General features: G+C 45.8%; 2 protein-coding genes across 6 annotated transcripts in view; one reads left to right on the top strand and one right to left on the bottom strand.

Moving 5' to 3' along the window:
* Positions 1 to 1,155, bottom strand: part of SLX4 (SLX4 structure-specific endonuclease subunit) — a 28,346-nt gene extending 27,191 nt beyond the window's left edge. For all 3 annotated transcript variants that reach the window (XM_083152975.1, XM_083152976.1, XM_083152977.1), the window contains exon 1: positions 1,012 to 1,155. The gene's annotated coding sequence lies outside the window, so the exon portion shown is untranslated. The remainder of the gene's footprint in view (positions 1 to 1,011) is intronic.
* A 112-nt stretch (positions 1,156 to 1,267) lies between these two features.
* Positions 1,268 to 20,392, top strand: SHMT1 (serine hydroxymethyltransferase 1). 3 transcript variants are annotated; one of them, XM_083152978.1, is made up of 13 exons: positions 3,661 to 3,900; positions 6,616 to 6,756; positions 6,968 to 7,087; positions 8,161 to 8,306; positions 10,094 to 10,209; positions 13,068 to 13,228; positions 13,703 to 13,784; positions 15,452 to 15,664; positions 15,761 to 15,877; positions 15,957 to 16,079; positions 17,824 to 17,940; positions 18,064 to 18,174; positions 19,728 to 20,392. In XM_083152978.1, the coding sequence occupies exons 3-13, from the start codon at positions 6,992 to 6,994 to the stop codon at positions 19,898 to 19,900; spliced, it is 1,455 nt and encodes a 484-aa protein (XP_083009104.1). In that variant the 5' UTR covers positions 3,661 to 3,900; positions 6,616 to 6,756; positions 6,968 to 6,991; the 3' UTR covers positions 19,901 to 20,392. The 3 variants fall into 3 exon arrangements, with proteins under 3 accessions (XP_083009106.1, XP_083009104.1, XP_083009105.1); XM_083152980.1 differs by lacking the exons at positions 3,661 to 3,900; positions 6,616 to 6,756 and adding an exon at positions 1,268 to 1,399; XM_083152979.1 differs by lacking the exon at positions 6,616 to 6,756.
* Positions 20,393 to 21,352: the final 960 nt, after the last annotated feature.

Here is a 21,352-nt window from a genome sequence, read left to right as displayed (position 1 = left end):
TTGCTTCCAAGGATCAGGACCCAGAAACCAAATTCTCTTTCTGTATGTTGTAATACTACAATTACCAGCATGTGTTGAAACCCAGCTAATATGACCTGAGAGCTTCTTAAATGCTGGGTGTACAGTAGGTCAAGCCTGTTAGTCCACGCATGGGTCCTCAAACTGCGGCCCTCCAGATGTTGTGAAACTACACAACCCAGCATGCCTTACCACAGTTTTGCCACAGGGAGTGTTAAAACTGTGGCAAGGCATGCTGGGATTTGTAGTTTCACAACATCTGGAGGGCCGCAGTTTGAGGACCCATGGCACAGCAACTGGCTGAGAATCATGACATGCTGGTAATTGTAGTCTCAACTGGCCTGACATACTGATCCCTAGTGCACACCATATGACACGCTGACTTGCTACAACAGCCATGTCTGTTTGTGTGGTAAATGCTGGTACGTGTAGTGCCACACCAGCTAGGTAGGTGGGTTTCTGAACATACTGGGATGTGTAGTGCCACACCAGCTAGGTAGGTGGGTTGGTTTCTGAATATACTGGGACGTGTAGTGCCACACCAGCTAGGTAGGTGGGTTTCTGAACATACTGGGACGTGTAGTGCCACACCAGCTAGGTAGGTGGGTTTCTGAACATACTGGGACGTGTAGTGCCACACCAGCTAGGTAGGTGGGTTTCTGAACATACTGGGACGTGTAGTGCCACACCAGCTAGGTAGGTGGGTGGGTTTCTGAATATACTGGGACGTGTAGTGCCACACCAGCTAGGTAGGTGGGTTTCTAAACATACTGGAACGTGTAGTGCCACACCAGCTAGGTAGGTGGGTGGGTGGGTTTCTGAATATACTGGGACGTGTAGTGCCACACCAGCTAGGTAGGTGGGCTTCACAAGCTGCTGTACCACATCAGCTAGCTTTGAATGCATCAGGACGTACTGGTCTCTGTAATCCTCTAACAAACATCAATAGGGCTGCCCTGTACCGGCCCCCACTCACAATACTATACAGCTTACCTCTCATTCTCGCCCGCGTACGAGGATCCGGAAATACACTCCGTGACGCCACCACGCAGAGCGTCAGCACCAAGCGTACGCACATTTCCATGACGACGGGTTCAAACTGGAAAATGCCGCCGCCGCAACCAAAGCTACACTATACACAGGCTGCTTACCACCGACAGTCTAGGGCTACAATAAAATGGCCGCCGCGCCACAAGCAGCCAGGTCTACAACGATATATCCGTATGTACCACACAAAGATGTCCGCCTCCCACTCTGTCCGCGGTACTGACTGCTGAACAGACTGGGGGTGGGATGTTCTGTTTATCGGATTTGAATTAGTCTCAGGTTTCTCTGACATGCGCAGTTTGTATACGGCGTGATCCATCTGAGCCCGGAGAAGGTGAGCGGGAGCCGGCTGGTGCCGCGTGCGGCGGCGGCTCTAGGTGTATGTGACTTTGTGACTGCCCTCGCTGTGTGCGGGGAGAAAGGGAGCCGGGCCGGCTGCGGGGATCTCACGTGTAGTGTTCCAGGGTTTATCGGCGAGTCACGGGGATTCCTCACATGTGCGCGTTATATCACCGCTAGGGGCGCCCAGTAACATAACCATAGGCTTCATGTGGTAGTATCTATTCTATATATAGTGCATGTATTGTATTACTGGGATCATAGGGTCGTGGAGAAATAAACTTATGGGTTCTATTCCCACCACTGCCCTAACTGTGCGGAGTTTGTATATTCTCCCTGTGCTTGTGTGTGTTCTATACATAGTTGGTAATAAATAACAGGAGGGGGTGTAACATGATGGGCTGCATGTATCACAGGTATGGTGTAACATTATAAGGGTGCATGTATCACAGGGGGATATAATATGATGGGGTGCAAGCATCACAGGGGGGGATATAACATAGATGGCAATAGTGCAACTGGCCATCGATAGTGTAAAACTATGCAATGGATGATTATCAATATTTTTACCTATTGATGGTCATCCATTTTTTTTTTAACTGATCGGCCGGTGGGGGCAAGGTTTTGGGGGGAGAAGCTATGCTCTGTGTCCCCGCACCATCTGGTTCTCCCCCATCGATGGTGAAAGTATTTGACATCGACCATAAACCATTGATTTTGAATCATCAATGGTCGATGGCCATCCCTAGATATAATAAGAAGGGGTGCATGTAGCACGTGTGTGTGTGTGTGTGTGGGGGGGTGTGTAACATGATGGGGTGCATGTATCGCGGGTGGGGATATATATAAAGCAATGGGTGCATATAACTTGTTGGGTGCTAGTATTTTGTTACTGTTGGTGACATTATGCCTTGGCACATGTATTATATTATTGACGGTGACATCATGCCTCAGTGCACGTATTCTGTTACTGGAACACTTATTCTGTTGGTGGTGACATGTCTCGTCGCAAGTTAATGGAGGTGACATCATAACTTTGTTGCACATGCACTGTTACTGGTGGTGACATCCTGGCTTGTCGCACGTATTACTGGGATGATATAATATGGGGGTAATTTCTGAGGTTATATATTAAGATGTGGAGTATGTGGCATAATAACGTGGGCTGTGTGTAGTAGAGGGATGATAAATTATGATGGGGTGCTATATTTGGAGCATGTATTAGGAAGGCAATGTAATATTTGGATAATGTGTCTGTATTAGTTGTGATATAGTATAGAGTGCGTGTATTACAGGGGTGACATGATAGGACAACGTGTATTACAGGAGTGATATGATCGGACGGCATGCATGTATTACAGGGGTGGCATGATAGGACAACGTGTGTATTACAGGGGTGGCATGATAGGATGGCATGCCTGTATTACAGGGGTGGCATGATAGGATGGCATGCGTGTATTACAGGGGTGGCATGATAGGATGGCAATGCGTGTCTTAAAGGGGCAGGCTTGATTGGCCAAGTGGCTCTTATCTGCCATCAAATTCTATGTTTCTAGGGGTGGCATGATAGGACGGCATGAGTTTCTTACAGGGGTGGCATGATAGGACGTCATGCGTGTCTTACAGTGGTGGCATGGTAGGATGGCATGCGCGTGTATTACAGGAATTGCATGATAGGATATCGTGTGTATTACAGGGGTGACATCATGATAAGATGCGCTGCATGTTTAAGAAAAGTGATTTTTGGTGTTGAACTGTAAATTCTTTCAGCCACTACTTTTGTCCCCTTTTCCTGAGCTCCTTACATAGAAGCCTATGGCTGGTGCCACCAACATGTTGGGATCAATGGCGTTCTGCCTCTGAAAAACGTTTAGGCATATCGGGCTACATACAGGCTTCTTGGGCTCGCTGTTTGTTTACCCCATGTTTTACTCTTCAGCAGTGTAATTCACCGGAATAGTTGTGTCTGTGAGTGTACTTTGATACTTGGCCGGACTGAGCCTATTTTTCTTCCACGTTCCTACAGTCCATGGAAAGTTAATATGTAAAACGTGATTTGGGCTGTTTCCTCCCCCAGCTGTTTTTCCTGTTCAGCCTATGGTGGATGCTGGGACTATGGGAATGATGGGTTTTGAAAGGACCCGGCACCAAGGAGTTAACTTCAGAAAAATGCTTCTCCCTTGCTGCCATGTCCTGTGTGTTGTATAACCTTGCTGTAGATGAGTTTTTTTATAAACAGGTTTAGAAAACCCTCAGGGCAATGACCAATCAACTGTGAGGTTATTAACAGGTGTACTAGTCTTAAGGCAGATGGTCACCTGACGTATCGGATCTCTGTACTGTGGTTCCCGTCTGTTTGCAGTCCTCGTGTCTGGAACGCCGTCCTTGCCGCTGCTGTTTCCATCTGCCGGTTCCCTGGATGTCCTCCGGTGTCCGTGCTATGAGCTGACGTGTTGACGGTGATTTCTACACATGCCGATTACTGCTTATTGAATTGTATGTGAGCCTACACTTTTTTTCAGTAAACACTGTTCGATTGTGCTTACCTGTGCGCTCCTCCTTTCTTTCGTTTTATATATATATATATATAACAATTGAATATGTGCCGCCTCCATTACGTGGGGGAGATAGAGATAAGTTGCTCATTAGACGTGAAACCCATTGGATTATCACACTGAATACACTGGTGCCTTTTGGATTGAATGAGGGCTTTGAAGTCACTCCCTTTATCAATCAATAGACGGCAAGTATTTGATATGTTTTGCTCCTTGTGTTGTGATTAATTGTCTTTTTACACATATTTTTTATATATTTTTTAAAACTTGTACCAGAGTATGAATTTTTTATGATCCATCGATTGTATTCGATATTTTAACTATATTTTTGTTTTATCCGTGTATATTTATAATTCGATATGTATCGTGTACAGTATCTTTTGGCACTTGTGTTTGTTTGCCATATGCTGTTATTTGGTTGCTTTTTTATGTTACAAACTGCGTGTGGTTTGTTTAAATGTACATTGTTACCGGCGGGTGATGTCATCCGTCTGGCATGAAGCTCTGCCTGTTATATTGCACTCGGGTATTCACAGAGCCACGCCCTCTGACGAAGTCCCTGACGAAACGCGTTAGGGCGTGGCCTGTGATACCCGCGTCTCACCATACCCTGTCTCCAGCCTGGTGTCTGTCTCCCCGACGAGCGCTCAGGAGTCCCGGAAGCGCAATCCAGCGTGTGCGGTATCCCTCCCATCGGTGGTGGTGAGCATTTCATCAGGAGCTGTGTGCCTTGGGTATTTGTTTAACATCTTGTGGTAACCAGCCCACAGCAGTTTTTTATATGGTACGAGCAACTGCTTTTATCTATGTTGGAGTGTGTATGCTCTATTAAACATCATTTACATGCACTATGGAGCGCCCCTTTGTTCTCTGTATTTTCTATATAGATATAGATATATATATATATATGTCCAATGTCGCCCGGCACTCCACAGATCCCGTATTGCGATAATATAATATCGCCTTCCTCTCAGAACCCGCGGGTCCCAGTGTACACACAATATCGATCAGGCGGCACTTCCGGAATTTAAGTGAAAGCAAAAGTGGCTTTATTGATCCTACATGTTTCGGGCGTCAGCCCGTCCTCAGGGAACAATCATATACATACAGTGCGCAAAATATATAGTGCGAGCGCAGTGCAGAATGGGGAGCGACGTCAGAGGATGAAGCCGGAAGTGACAGGGTCCTCTGGATCGTTTCCCCACAGTACGGCACGGCGGCTTCATGGCGGACGGGGATGTACCGGGCGGCCGCGGGTAAGTGTCTGAGGGCGGGAACAGGCCGGAAGGGGGAGTTGTTTTCTCTGTTTGTACTGCACTATATATTTTGTGCACTGTATGTATATGATTGTTCCCTGAGGACGGGCTGACGCCCGAAACATGTAGGATCAATAAAGCCACTTTTGCTTTCACTTAAATTCCGGGAGTGCCGCCTGATCGATATTGTGTGTGTATGTGTGTATATATATAGATAGATAGATATCTATAGATAGATAGATAGATATCTATAGATAGATAGATAGATATCTATAGATAGATAGATAGATATCTATAGATAGATAGATAGATAGATAGATAGATATCTATCTATAGATAGATATCTATATCGATATATATCTATATCTCTATCCTTTAGAACTTGGGTGGGTGGGAAGGGGAGGGGTAGATTAGATTAGCATTAGAGCTATTTCACACACTCCGGCTCCTGCCGGGCGGCGAAAACCCATACGGCCAGGAAGCCGTGCAGCAAACAGCAGTTTAGAATGGAGGGGATGGCCACAGCCCGGCAGCCGTCCCTTCCAGTGGCGGGATCCAGCTGCAACCGAGCGGCCGGGCCGTGGCCGTCCCGCGTGAATGGACACGATAGTGTCCATTGACAACTACTGTGCACGGTACGGCTTTTGGCCGTGTGGGATTTCGCCACCCGGCAGGAGCCGGAGTGTGTGAAATAGCCCTTAGTGTAGTTAGTATATTAAAGATGGGTAGTATGGGTGGGGTAGGTTAGATTTGTTGCACAATTGGCTAGCATAGAAGCTAAGCGCCACTAATTTACTTTCTCCTATAGGTTAGAGGTAGGTTTCTTTATGGGATCCAAGTACGCCTGAGTTGGGGGTGGGTTGTACAGGGTGGAGGATTATGTGGTAGGTTTGCTTTGAGGGGTTATGGGGGGGGGGGTGTTTTTGAAAGGGGACTCTAAGATAAATAGTTACACATTGATTCCTCAATAATATTGAAATCTATTTTTGATCTGTTGCAAGCTGTTTTGTATAATTTGATCCAACAACAATCTCCGTTTTATATTCTCCTGCTTATTTATATATATGTATATATATCTCCCTGTGCCCAAATGGTGCCTTCAGGCATTTTGGTTTTTATCTCCTTGACATGGGGATATTCCACAATTCCTGACTATAATCTATATCTCATGCGTGCTTGCAATATGTAGTTCATATGGTGCACTGTAATATATCACCTATGTAAAGTATGTCTAACGTAGCTTGAGGCTTATGTACGTGCGGAAAATCAATAAAAATTATTGAATTAATAAAGAAAGAGAAGCAATTTGTTTTTCAGGTGTGCTGGTCATGCTAGTACCCGGCACATATAATAGCTTTTTACCCATCTGAATTACAATGTGCTCCCCTCACTGATTACAGATGCAGGGTGCGAGAATGCGCACGATCATGGTAACTTATTCAACTGGAAAAACAACAACAACCTCTATGTACTTTGTGCCTTAGTTGTGAGTTAATAATTAAGGATCTTGGGACTGAAGCACATCACACAACTCTGCTCAGGTGAGAGGGGAACCGGCGGCCATGCTGTTTTATTTATTTTGTCTGGGACATGACGTGCAGAAGTTCAACTAAAATATTTTACCGGTTCTCCCAACAATCCTGAGCATATACATCCTTGGTGGCTCCTGAATCCTGCCCAGTACTTCCAGGTGACCAGAGTTGCCTAGATCAGACTGATTTGTTTATACCTTTTGTACATTTTGCTTTTCAGAAGTGAGAAGACCTAGCCGGAAAGATGGCTGACACCCCCGTGATAAATGGCGGACACAGTAATCTATGGAAAACTCATGACAAGATGTTACTGGAGCCCCTGGAAACAAATGATTCAGAGGTGAGGGATTGGTGGGAGTGAGAGAAATTATTGGTGGGAAAGGTGTCCCCTCTAGATTCTGCAGCTGTACAGACGCATTGGAGTGAGTTTCTCTTATAATTTGCACAACATAGGAATTAAATCAGTTTCAGTTATCGGTGCTCGGTGGATCTTCGCTTTATAATTGTTCCAAGTAGGGGGCGGTGAACCTTCCAAGGTCCCCTCAGAGTTTTCTGTCCTGGTCGGACCATTAGACACATTTGTAAAGGTTTCCAGATAGAAGGCAAAATGCAAACCTAAATGGCTTAGTGGGATTTAGTTATACAAAGAAACGATGCAGGTTCTCACCCCCTGCTACAAAATATAAGAATCAACGAACACATTTGATTGGCTGGATGCATTTACATCCCTTCCATTTATGTTAAGTCTAAAAATAGTACAGTACTATAGTGGTTGGTCTATGTAATATTATAAGGAAAGGTGATGGATGTGTGTTGTATCTTGAATTTAATAACCCTAATTAAATGTACGGTATGCTTTATTTTTAGTAATTTTTATTATCATTATTGTGAAGCCACACCACTTGTGGGTTTTTTATTTTTTTTATTTAGGATTCTAAAGTCTTATTATTCAGGAAATATAATGGGTCGGGGGAGTATGAAGTCCTGGATGGCACTCATATATCAATTGAGGGGGGGATTTCAATCTGTACCGATAGTTCCCGATGGGGAAATATGGGCACTCGCCTTTTCAATGGTGTTTTTAATGGACCGCAATGCTGCAGTTACCAACAGCATTGACAGCTGTCAATCCGTCTTTTATTTAAAGTCAGATTGTTTTTGTCAGGACCGGCTGCGGATTGTGAAATTCGTGGCCGTTTTCACCGATTTAAGGACTTTCCGACACTGGACTTGAAACTGTCACTCATTTGAATTTTGGACCGTGCCGTAGCCCTTCCTCTGGAGCCACCACTGATTGTTTGCAACTTTTTGATACTTGTTGCTTTGCAATCTTCATTGAAATTATAGATGTGCCGAGAGCTCTTTATCAGTGCCGTGCTTATTGCTCTGGGTAATAATCATGTTTCTCACAAGGTGTACGACATTATCCGTAAGGAGAAACACCGGCAGCGGTACGGGCTGGAGCTGATCGCCTCTGAGAACTTTGCCAGCTGTGCCGTCCTGCAGGCTCTGGGCTCGTGTTTGAACAACAAGTATTCAGAGGGTTACCCAGGACAGAGGTGAGAGGGTGTCGCCACCCTAATGACAGCCTGATAGGCAGGCAGTATACTGTAGGTCATAGCAATATGGCCAGGTAACCACTGTCACATTACCCTGTATGACTGTGTGCATCTGATCAGGTTATTTTTTATTTTGTCTTATTGTGACCAGGGGGACGTTCACACTTGAAACTTTGATAGGTCTCAAGCACTAGCAGCTCCAATTACTGTAAGATCTCTTTTCCCTCAGCATCAGCGCTCATGCCTTCCTATTAATTCAAGGGAAAAGGGAAAGGGAAAAATCTGCACAGGCTGATACTAGAGCATCCGATCTCGCCCCAATTGAGACAATCTGGTATATAACTCTCATGCCTTCCTAGCATGTCTGTATCCATCTGGTGCCCTCCAACAGAAGGAAAGTGGGCCGACTTGTGCCACTTGGGCAGTATGGATTGGTGCTACGGGTAAACAGGACCACAAGACTGCAGCTTGTTACTCCTAATTCACCTGATTCACCATGATTCTGTAGGGTACATGTCTGGGCCACGACTTTAATATCAGTCAGTGATTCAAGGAGTCTGAAAAGTCTTAAGTTGAATTGTCTATTATTTTAGACTCCTTCCTTCATTTTGTGCCTCCACAATGCTGCCATGTATGTGATGTCTGCTGACTACACATGTGATGTGATGGGTTATGGTATATTAGACTCCTCCCATCACTCTGTGCCTCCACAATGCTACCATGTTTGTGATGTCTGCTGACTACACATGTGATGTGATGGGTTATGGTATATTAGACTCCTCCCATCACTCTGTGCCTCCACAATGCTACCATGTTTGTGATGTCTGCTGACTACACATGTGATGTGATGGGTTATGGTATATTAGACTCCTCCCATCACTCTGTGCCTCCACAATGCTGCCATGTATGTGATGTCTGCTGACTACACATGTGATGTGATGTGATGGGTTATGGTATATTAGACTCCTCCCATCACTCTGTGCCTCCACAATGCTGCCATGTATGTGATGTCTGCTGACTACACATGTGATGTGATGGGTTATGGTATATTAGACTCCTCCCATCACTCTGTGCCTCCACAATGCTGCCATGTATGTGCTGTCTGCTGACTACACATGTGATGTGATGGCCTTCTACAGTAACTTGCTGGGGTCCTGTCATTATTGCTGTCTGATGGGGTCCCAGAGCAGTTATTTTGAGGATGTTGTGGGTTTTGCCTTCTTACCCTGTTTGCCACATTCTATTTTTGTATATGTTAAAACTTTGACTTATTAATTTACAGACTTTTTAATTGTGGGGTAAAAAAATAGTTTAACACAATGCTTATGATGGCGGTAATTTAAAAATGATGTCTGTTTAATGCTGTAGCCCAGAGAACTGCATCCAGTGTTGTAAAATTAATGTAATAAAAAATTGCCAATTTCTTTTTTGTATCTGTGTGTGGTGGATTACCATACTTAAACAGCGAAGATGATGATAATCTTCCGGGATATAAATGGTTTCATTTTCTTGGTTCGTGGTTTTCGGTCTGCATACACTCCTGTCCGTTCCATGTTGAGATGTACTAAGCCTTGAAGAGTGACAAATTGGAGACAGATAAACCCGCCAATCAGCTTCTAACTGCCATGTTACAGGCTGTGTTTGAAAAATGACAGGAGCTGATTGGCTTGTAGGTTATCCCTTTTCAAGCTTAGTACAGAAGGCCAACTATGTGCATTGTCATGTGATTGTTGCGTACGGACCTCCTGCTTCGGATAACCTTAGTATTCCTCTCTGTACCACGTCAGGTACTATGGTGGCACAGAGCATGTGGATGAGCTGGAGAGGTTGTGCCAGAAAAGAGCCTTGGAGGCGTATAAACTGGACCCCAAGAAATGGGGGGTGAATGTGCAGCCGTATTCTGGTAAGCAATTGCACTTGGGTTAGAGCTGGCATTCAGTTCTCCTCTTATAATTTAGCCGGATCATTCCCCATATTAATAGAAAGGCGTCATCTGACTCAGTAACAAGGACGCTCTTTATGTTTTTGTCCACATTACATGCACTTGATATTGCCATGACACACATTGAAGGAGAGTACAGCCTACTGAGTCTGTAAATGCTGAAGTGGATACAAAGGGGCTGCCTGTATTGCAGATCATGTCATTTGTCAATTCACGGAGCACTCTGCTGTATGTTCTGTGATTCCGCCCATGGTTGCCTTCTTTCCTTGGGGTGAGAAATGTACAGGAACATTTCTTATGGGGCCCAACATCTGCAATGCATTGTCCAAATTCCCTGTTCCAGTAGATAATGGAGACTCCACAGAGGGAGAATATTATAGGGGTTCCATTCAGGGTGCTGTACGCTATGGGCCTGATTCATGTTTGTACATAATTCTGATGTTCACGCAACTGAGCGATTATCGGAAGACTGCGCATATATACAGTTGCGGTGGGCATCTATATTTTCTGCAAGATGATGATTGGCAGTTCTGTAGCCAGAAGAATTGTAGCAGCAAAGGCATGAATAAGCCCCAATGTGCAGTTTCGGAATTAAACATTGCAAATTTGGATGTCGCACCCCATAGAGGTCCACAGAGAAGTTTGCAGCCTCTGGCCGACTGTAATTGGCTGGTATGTGTGTAGCAGTGGCACATCAGAGAATTGACCCTCATGAGGCAAGATTTTGAAACCACTGTAGATGGGCGGTGTGTAAGTTAATGGGGCCAATTCAACTAATATTCTGACCATGTTCAGCTGTGCACTAATATTTGCCCATAAGGGTAGCTCCGCATTGCTCTCTAGTAGGGTCATTGCACAGGGTTGAATCTGGCCCAGTGACTTCCCCAATTGATTGGTCACATGCCCTATCCAATTGAGTGCTGCATTAATGTCCACAAATGTATGATTACCCTGGATAAAGGATTTGTTTCACAGATAGTATTTGCCCAATGCAAAACTAGCTGCACAATCCGCAGACTACATCACCATACCCTCCAACATGACCCATCCCATTAGGTACAAAATGCTCTGTTCCTGGACTTCCCTGCCAGTGACAGTTACAGATGTGAGCCTACAGCACAGTCCAATATTCAAAGAGGGGGGGGCACATCAACTCTCAGTGATGTTTGGGATGGCAGCTGGTGTAGCTCCCCTTTTTGAATATTGGACTGTGCTGCAGGCTCACATCTGTAACTGCCACTGGCAGGGAAGTCCAGGAACAGAGCATTTTGTACCTAATGGAATGGGTCATGTTGGAGGGTATGCATCACATGTATGGGGCAACTGGGCCAAGTTTGGCCTGTACCCAGATGCCCATTGTCTATTGCAGGGCTCAACAAATCCTGGGTTGCCATGGCAACCAGATTTTTTTGCCACGAGGGAGGAAGCAGAATCTGGTCGCCCTCCCCACCGAACAGAGCAGCAGCAGTAGTGTGCCCCCCCCCTCCTCCTAACAGCAGCGGTCACCTGTCAGGTGCATTCATTATTCACTGACACATTTTAAAAGATCACAGGTGGAGCTAATTATTTCACCTGTGATTCTGTGTGGAGACCTGGAAAATGTGCACTGTTGGGGGTCCTTGAGTACCGACGTTGAGAACCACTGAGTTAGAGGATGCACTTTATTAGATTACACCAGTTATGATACAAGATGTGGTGGGTGTTATGCTAGTGGGTTTTTTTGTTTGTTTGTTTGAATCGTGTATTTTTATTGAATAAAAAAAAAATACAAACAATATATGTAAAATAAACAAAAACATAAACATGTGTGGTGCATTATTCAGAAAATAATGTACTGTATAATCAGAAATGTGTTTACAACTTAATAATAGTCATCAGGAATCATAGACAGTTGAATAAAAAGAATACCGGAAAACATATGCGCAAGCTTTGGGTATAGATGACAAGTCTCCCACCCCAAACATATAAATAGTATTGATGAATTACGGCAGGGTAAACACTTGTAAACACAATGCAGAGGTCTGCCATAGGTCCCAAATTTTACTGAATTTTCCTAGACAATCCCGTTTAGTATACATAAATCGCTCATGTGATTATAGTGGTACGTATTGACAAGCGCAATCCACATATTAGAATATGGAGGGGCAGGACTCATCCAGGCTCTAGCAATGCATACAAGGGCCAGGGTGAGAAGATTGTTAACATATATTCTGTGATATGTAGGGAGTAGCTCTTCCAGATCCCAGCCAAAGATACAAATGCGAGGGCTAGAAAGACGGTTTCACAGAAGGAATGTACCTGGGGGCAACACCACCGCAAATGCCAGAAGTCAGCCCCAGACATTTAGGACAGGAGTCAGCTCCGGTACCACCCATCCGCATCAATCTGTGTGGGGTCCAATAAACTCTGTGCAGGATGTACAATTGAATCTGCTGGAACCTGGGAAACGCCGTGGCACCTCTAGGGGAACCCAGCATATGAGACCAGTGCTCATCCTCAATGGGCCCCATATCCACTGCCCATCTAGCTTGCAAAGTACCTAGTTGATCAGCGCCAGAGAAGGTGAGGAGAGGAGAGTACAGAGCAGAAATCCTCCTTCGGTCTGGCAGGTGGTAGTGTTTTTTTACACGGATATATTTTTGTGCGGAAAATGCTATGACCAAACAACTATAGCACCTCTTAAATCCTTGAAAAGCATCAGCAGGGGAGCGTGTTTTGGTGCAGTGGAGATTTCTCAGGAAGGCTGAGCTGAGCAGTCTCTGTGCTTTTAGTTATGTATACTGCACTGTGATTACTTATGCATCGATCTTTGCTTCCAGGCTCCCCTGCTAACTTTGCTGTTTACACTGCCCTGGTGGAGCCCCACGGCAGAATCATGGGGCTGGACTTACCGGATGGGGGGCATCTGACGCACGGGTTCATGACTGACAAGAAGAAAATCTCAGCCACTTCCATCTTCTTTGAGTCTATGCCATACAAGGTGAGTGGTCAGGGCCTGCTGTGTCAATGTGTCAAGGCTGCGTGAGATTGAGGCAGTGACCTAAAGAGAGGAATGGAATGGAGGCAGCAAAATGACACAGACAGTGTTATATAATGGAAGGAGCAGGTTCCCCCCAGCAGCACAGAGTATATCAATAAGGGGAGTGATGTGTATGTGACCGGGGCAGCAACGTGATGTGAGGTATTAAGACAGAAAAATGCTGCAGGCACAGAGTTCTATACTGGGGAGAGCAAGGTCCCGCAGCAGCACAGAGTATATCGGCAGAGGAGTGATGTAAATGGGGACAGGGCTGCATGTGACATAGGCATGATATGAAGAGGGGAACAGGCAGCTCCAGCCTGAGAGGTATTATTTGGATGGAGCAGGGTTCTCGGCAGCACAGAATAAATATTTTCTCTGTCAGAATAGAAGTATGTGATGGTCCATTGGTTTACTTTCTGTCTTCCTTCCCAGGTGAATCCAAATACTGGGTACATTGACTATGACCGGCTGGAGGAAAATGCTCGCTTATTTCATCCCAAGCTAATTATAGCAGGTAGGTAGAGGTAACGCAGGGTCAATCTGTAGACGTGAAAGGGTGAAGTCACTATGCTAGAGATTGTGCACAACACAAATTATTCATCAGGCGCCTGATTGTTGCCGCAGATCCAAACGTACCAGAGCAATTCAGTAATTGTGTGATACCGGGGCAGCTGCTTCCAGATCACCAACATACTACTAACTAGTGGAAAAGGTTTACATTGTGTGTGGGGAGATCCAAATGGATCCCTATGCACAACCTGGATCTCCCACCGATATAAAGGAAACAGGCTCAGCAGGCTGCCGTCAACTGAAGATGGGGTCAGTCAGGCCTTATAAATAGAATTACATACTTGACTGTACACAGGAGATATGCGCAATACAGTGTCGTCAGCATTGTGACAGTGAACAGGTCTGTGAATTAAAACTTTTGGGAAAGTACTGTTTCTGCGTGTATAATGGACTCATTCACCATGATGAATAGACTGTTGTGGTCTCCTACAGACTTATTGAGGAAAATGGCGAAAACCCTGCCAGATGCGGCATAATCTGGAAACATACAACTGTTACTTGAAAGACCACAGAGGTTCTATTGGAATAAATGTTTCTTTGTATTAAATAAATGCAAGCAGAACTATTCGCAAATACAAATGTAAAATATCCAATGACAGTGAAACTTACAAGATTTTGTGCCCAGGCGCTGCCAAGAATGCATGCTGCGCAGCGTGATGTTGGAAGCCATACTGGGCAGCCTCCACCATGTCTGCCCGCCTGCTCCACTGCCTCTGCCTGTGTTTGTCTGCTGACTCCTTCCACCTTTGCTGCCTCCGCTCCAATGCATCTGCCCACCGAAGCACTGCTTCTAAGCAGTTTGCGGCATCAGGAGATTCCCTACACGGGATGCTTCCAGGGAGCTATTCCAATGGTAGACCCCATTTAACAAAAGTGGGTCTGATAACATTGAGCAGTAGCTTACACTCTGCTGCTTGAAACACTTATGTAGAGTGTGAAATGTCTTAAAGTCTGACATCTTTGTGGAGCTCTTACATATAGCTCTGTAAATATTGCTAGTATTTTTTTTACTCCCCTGGGGGAAAACAGCACTCATCAGACTTGTATTAAATGATGACATCCAGGTAAATGTCCAAGTTTAATGGTACACAGTAAGGCCTGCCGACATTTCGGTCCTTTGGGACCTTTCTCAAGGCAGCAACAGGTGCATAAGGTATCAAGGTATGGGGTATGGGGTAGGGAAATGGGACAGGGAAGTGCTGTCTGGGGCCCAGCTTATGTAGGGGCGTGTACACTCCCACCGCTGATGTCCCTTCCAGGTCAACCCGGAAGTGCAGGGCCGCACTGTGGTGCGGTACTAAACATTAGATATTATAGTGATCTGCTGCGGCCAGCAGGCTATAGCAGTCCACCGGACCCAGACCAGTTCCCTACCCCATACCTTGATACCTTATGCACCTGTTGTCTCCTGTTGCTGCCTTGAGAAAGGTCCTAAGGGACCCAAACGTCGGCAGGCTTTACTGTGCACCATTAAACTTGGACATTTACCTGGATGACATCATTTAATACAAGTGTGGTGAGTGCTATTTTCTCCCAGGGGAGTAGTTGGGGGGGGGGGGGGGTTTACCGATCAAGGCCTGTAAATTTTCGTTTCCCCTTCACTACCTGCAGGTGTCAGCTGCTACTCCCGGAATTTGGACTACGCCCGGATGCGGGCTATCGCGGATGAAAATAATGCAGTCTTAATGGCCGACATGGCGCACATCAGTGGGCTGGTGGCAGCTGGCGTAGTCCCCTCTCCCTTTGAGCACTGTGACATTGTAACGACCACAACACATAAGACGTTGCGCGGCTGCCGGGCTGGCATGATCTTTTACAGGAGAGGTGGGTTCTGGATCTACAGTCTGGACCAGGTGCCAGCTTATGGATAAGTCAGGGAGATGCTGCAGTTGCTGATCATCCGTCTCTTGTCTATTTCAGGAGTCCGCAGCGTGGATCCAAAGACCGGCAAGGAGATTCTGTACAACTATGAGAGCCTCATTAATCAGGCGGTGTTTCCGGGGCTGCAGGGGGGGCCTCATAATCATGCTATAGCAGGTAATGGGGGTAAGATTGTACCCTCCCTTTCTGCTCCTAAAGCAGTGAGGTCTTACTACAAGTTTTCCTTTTTGTGCAGGAATCGCTGTGGCGCTGAAACAAGCCATGAGCCCAGAGTTCACACTGTACCAGACACAAGTGGTCTCCAACTGCCGGGTGCTGGCTGCTGCATTAGAGGGTCTTGGGTACCACATTGTTACTGGTGAGGAACGCATAAATATATTTAGTAAATAGGGTTCTTTACATTATTTTTAATTTTAATTTGTTTCGGTACTTGTTTCCTAGCACGGCCACAATCGCGGCCATCGTGTGCCTTTAAGTTAAGGTACACGATGGACCCGATTTCCTTTGAAATCAGGTCCATTTTGCCGGCAAAGGCAAAATCGGGGGCATCGCGTCGGTCGCGTGCATTAACATGGCCCCCGACGCGATGAGCCCGATTTTGCCATAGGCTTCAATGTTAAAATATTTTTAACATTGAAATCGGGAGCATCGTGTCGGTCTTGTGCCATTATAATGGGAAACAATGTGAAATGGGCCAATATGACCCATTGTATATGGCCCCGTCATGGGTTACGCAACCCCATTGTGAGCGTCACCCCATGATTGACGCCAACCCGAAGCGTGGCGAGCGCAGCGAGCCCACGAGGGGCGGCAGTGCGCGTCCTCCGACCTTTTCATACCCCTACTATCCACGTCGGTGTGGAGTTGAGAATATAAAGCGAGCCACCGAGCCCGAAGCATGGCGAGGGGACGCGTATACCTGTGAAGCTGTGCTCGCCACGCTTCGGGCTCGCTGCGCTTGCCACACTTTATATTCTTAACTCCACGCCGACGTGGATAGTAGGGGTATGAAAATGTCGGAGGATGCGCACCGCCGCCCCTCGCGGGCTTGCTGCGCTCGCCACGCTTCGGGTTCGCGTCTATCGTGGGGTGGCGTTGAGGGGGTAAAATTGGGGATCTGGGGAATACTTTACATTGAATCCAAAGTAAAATGGGTCCCAGGGGCCCTATTCACATTTGATTCAACATAAATATCGGGTCGGTCGCATCGCATGTGATTTGATTTTTCCCACACGATCACCCCGATGCAAATCGGTGTGGCCGTGCTAGGAAACAAGTACCTTTGTTTCTACTTAAAAATGTCTTCCTTTAACCCTATCCCCAAAAATAAAATTTTTGGGAAGTGAGAGAATGTTGCTCATAGCATCCAATCATATTCTAGCTTTTATCCTAGAAGGTACTAGATAAATGAGAAGTATTATCTGATTGGTTGCTATCTCTCACCTCTGTACCGCTGGTGACTGGGCAGTACTGGGCTGCTCTGAGAGACGTAGCGTACCGGTTTTTCTATAAAGCTTTGCATCTAAGAAGGGGGTATCGATCGTGGGTAATGGCTTAGCCCTGTGGTTCCCAAACTGTGCGTGGCACCCTGGGGTGCCTGGGGGCACATTCAGGGATGGCTTGGATTGGTGGCCCAGGAACGATTACAATTATTTATGGACAATTTAATAGGCAAAACCAGTGCCTGTGGCTGACATTCATAAAGTATGTTGACAAATGTAATAAATTTTGGCCTAGCTGTGCCCTGGAAACAATTCTAATACTTTAGTGTGCCATGTTTCAAAAATGTTTGGGAACCACTGGTTTAGCTTCTGGCAGGTGAAACCTATTCTCTGAAAACAGCACTGTTTCTGCACAAAACCAGGGCTTTTTCTCAGGAAAACACATGGTTTTCGCTGAAGCTCTGAACCTGTGTTATTTTAGGTGGAAAAGGAATTTTTGGGGGGGGCGGCCAATTAGATTTGACAGAAGAGAGGGGCTGTTTGGCGTGACTGAAGCCGCTGTGTGTGTACACATCAGTAGATGAACGTGATAATAAAAAACAGGTCTAGGGGCCTGTGTGTCAACGTCTGGCTGTCATGTGACTTCTTGTTGTCACTTAGGTGGCTCTGATAATCATCTTCTTCTGGTTGACCTGCGGAACAAGAACACTGATGGGGGAAGAGCAGAGAAGGTCCTTGAAGCCTGTGCTATTGCCTGTAACAAGAACACCTGCCCTGGTAAGGATGCTGCTTGGTGACTGCCGTCTGAGAGTACGATACTATGGGGACATGTCGTTGGGAAGATTTTGTAAAATAGTCACTATGAAAACTCTTAATATTTGCTTGCCTATGTCCCCCCAGGTGACAAGAGCGCTCTGCGCCCCAGTGGCCTCAGGTTTGGAACCCCCGCCCTGACTTCTCGAGGATTCCTGGAAGAGGACTTTAAAAAAGTTGCACATTTCATTCACCAAGGTGGGTTGTGGCCTATTGCATAGTAGCCAATGTTTCCACTGAGCAGTGTTCTAAAACGCACCCAAAGTATCTAGATACAGATCTCATCATGTCCAAAGGGTGCGAGGCAGAAGCCTGATTTAACGAACATTTCAATGCTATTGTAGTCATCGTTAATAATCTTCTGATATTTGAGCGTAATATAAGTTGAATGTGCGCGCCAAAGCTTTGGAACCCAACAAGGGATCCAGAAGTGGACAGGTATGCTTTATACAGAATTGCAGGTCAGTGGGGTCTTCATTGGTCTTTAAGAACATGGGAGTCATTGTCTCTCTGATACCAGCAGGGCCCATATGGTGTCTGAATTGATCTGTCCTGTAATGTTTCCCATGTGTGTGGTGCTAGATAAATGGATTAAGTGGTGCACTAGAGGGGGGATCTTACTCTTTCCAGTTATTATCTTTTAAAGATCAAGGGGGGAAAAGTAATGGTTGGGCTGCTTATGTCTCGCAGGGGTGTTATAGGGGTGTGTGTATTCAATTCAGAACTACTGTATTTCCGGAAAGACATCAGTTTCCCACTTGAGTAGGTCAGTAGGGGCTCCAACCTATTAAATAAAGTCTGTTTTTTTTTCTCTGACAGGTCGGAGTGCTCTGACCTGTCAGAAACCAGGTGGATTGGCGGGATCCACCTGCTTTTGATGGAAACGCGGCCAAATCCATCAGTTTTTGCCCCATTTCCGCCAGTCTCAATCCAATTAGAGAAAATGTCTGATTGTGGCAGGCTGAACGGCGCCAGATGAACAGCAGCTCACTTGGCGCCGTCCTGCTGTCCTCCCGCCGCACTCACCTGTCCGCGGCCAGGTGAGCAACAATCAGCACCCAAATCAAACATTAGGATTTGGCCACTGATTTGAATAGGTAGTGTCTGATCCATTCCGACAACTGAATGTCAGAATGGATCCAACCTTTGAATATACCCCATAATATCCATGGTATTTGGATGTTTCTTACAGTAATATTAATGTTATCACATTGCCAGATTCTGATTTTAGCTTATAGAGCATTTGGCAGTTTCATTCCATGATCAGTACTGGAAGCCATAGTGTTATTTATTTGCTGTGCGTGATATCCTTGTCATGGTTTCTGCGGCAGTTTCTATGTTTGCCACAAGTAAATACTGCGTGCCTGTCGTAAGCAGCCAAAGATTTTCTAAAAGCACATCACAAATATTACTGACCTACGGACAGGCTGCTATGGCTGTTTACAATGCGTTTACATGCTATTTTGTTCCCGTGGCAATGCTGCATGGGGCTGTGCATCTGCTATTATACTGAACTGCTCTTATATGCAGTGCGCACACCATTATCACATTGTAGTATGAGCCGTCTCATCACTCTGACAGATCTCTGCTTGTGAATTTATGTTGACAGCAGTGACCTCAGCAATAGATTGTAATCCAGTTGATTTACAGTATACTAGCCAGCTGCCAGGGCAGGCTGGGGCTTCTGGTTCCACAACCACGGAGAGCCATAGCCTTGAGATGTAATATTCTTATTGATCTCTATTTTCCAGGCATTTTGCTCACACTGGAGATCCAGAATGACATGAGCCCCAAGGCGACGCTGAAGGAATTTAAGGACAAGTTGGCTGGGGACGGCAAGCACCGGGAGAAAGTCCTTTCCTTGAAGGAGGAGGTGGAACAGTTCTCCGGCTCTTTCCCTTTGCCGGGGCTCCCTGACCTATGAAGACCCCGGCAGAACCGGCCTTTCTGACATATTTTCGTAACGTTAATTAAATGCGCAAATAGTGAACATTAGACCAGACCATGTGCACCTATGGGAGCTAATTGCTGATTATCCCGCTGCTTAGATCTGTAACTGACATTTACACTGGATTTAGGCGCAAGTAGCTGGTGTTTACCATGTGCTCAGGTAATCGGCTCCCATAGGATCCCTGACACAGACAGCTACAGTCTGTCCTGTTTGTGTAACCTTCAGGCAATCCGGCTCCTGCTGGACTACAACCACCAGCATTCTCAGCCCTTCCTTTGATGAAAACCAGATTGTATTACAATACTTTCACCAAAGAATCCTGAAAACTGCTCTGACAAATCCACAAATGCCTGCACACTGGGAATGTACACACTGCCCTGTTACTGTATCCTGTGCCTTACCACTAATACTGTACTGCCTTGTAACACTGTTGTAATAAAACGCGCTATCTCTTGTGATACTGTATGTTGTGTCGTTGCAAATTCTTGTTGTAATGATCGACATTGCGCTTTGTACTAGCAGCGGGGCAATTCATTCAGTTATGGAGACAGGGCTATGGGGATAAAAGGTTGTGACCTACAGAAGTGGACCGACGCTGGAAAACCCACAGGGTGGTTGGTGAATGTCTGTGTGGCATCTGAACATTCAAGAAGTGGTATTGGATTTTGGTTTCTAAAACATTCTTCCCATTGCCTCTGAGGAATGAGTGCCAGAAGATTACAGTTTATCAAGCCTAGAACTTTGGGGCAATGAGAATTTTGATAAAACCTACTCTCCTGCCACTGTCTGGGAATTTAATAAACTGGGTTGTTCATTTGCAGAAAGCTTTAAAATGGAACACGGTACAAAGTCTCAAAAAAACACTGACTGTTATTAGTGGGAACCCAAGGTTCAACGTCCGGCTCCAACAGGTCATACATGGAATAGATTGCATGAGAGGATAAGTGATAATATTATCACCACCGCAGAAACCGTCCTGTAAAAGCATAGTATGATGTGGAACTGTAATACACACTGATTCTAAACGCAGTGGGCTCCATGCATTTGCGGCAAAACTCGCCGTTCTGGTGAATCCCCTCCCGTCCTCTGACGAGGATTCCCCCGGAACGTTGGATAGAGTGAGTGGCCGGCGCAGGGGTTAAACAGCGAGGATGGCTTGTTTTCGGCAATCCTCACTGAAAACAAGCCACCCTTGTGTCACATACACCCCCTCGCTGGCGGCATTGAATATTGATCATTGAGTGGTTGTCCTGAACACCATCTTCCTCTGCCATGTCCTGCTCATGCTCCACATAAGCCTGGACCATGAACATGCAAGTAGTAAAAGACTCCATATTGAAGACTGTATTTCGAAAAAAAGAAACTAAATGGAAACAATGCGAATAGTGAGGGCAAAACACATTGTATAGCAGCAGGTTACACAAG

Source organism: Crinia signifera, chromosome 7, assembly GCF_055691185.1.
Source record: "Crinia signifera chromosome 7, ASM5569118v1, whole genome shotgun sequence".
Lineage (NCBI taxonomy): Eukaryota > Metazoa > Chordata > Amphibia > Anura > Myobatrachidae > Crinia > Crinia signifera.
The sequence above is the reverse complement of the archived record's forward strand: the minus strand, read 5'-3'. Positions and strand labels throughout refer to the sequence as shown.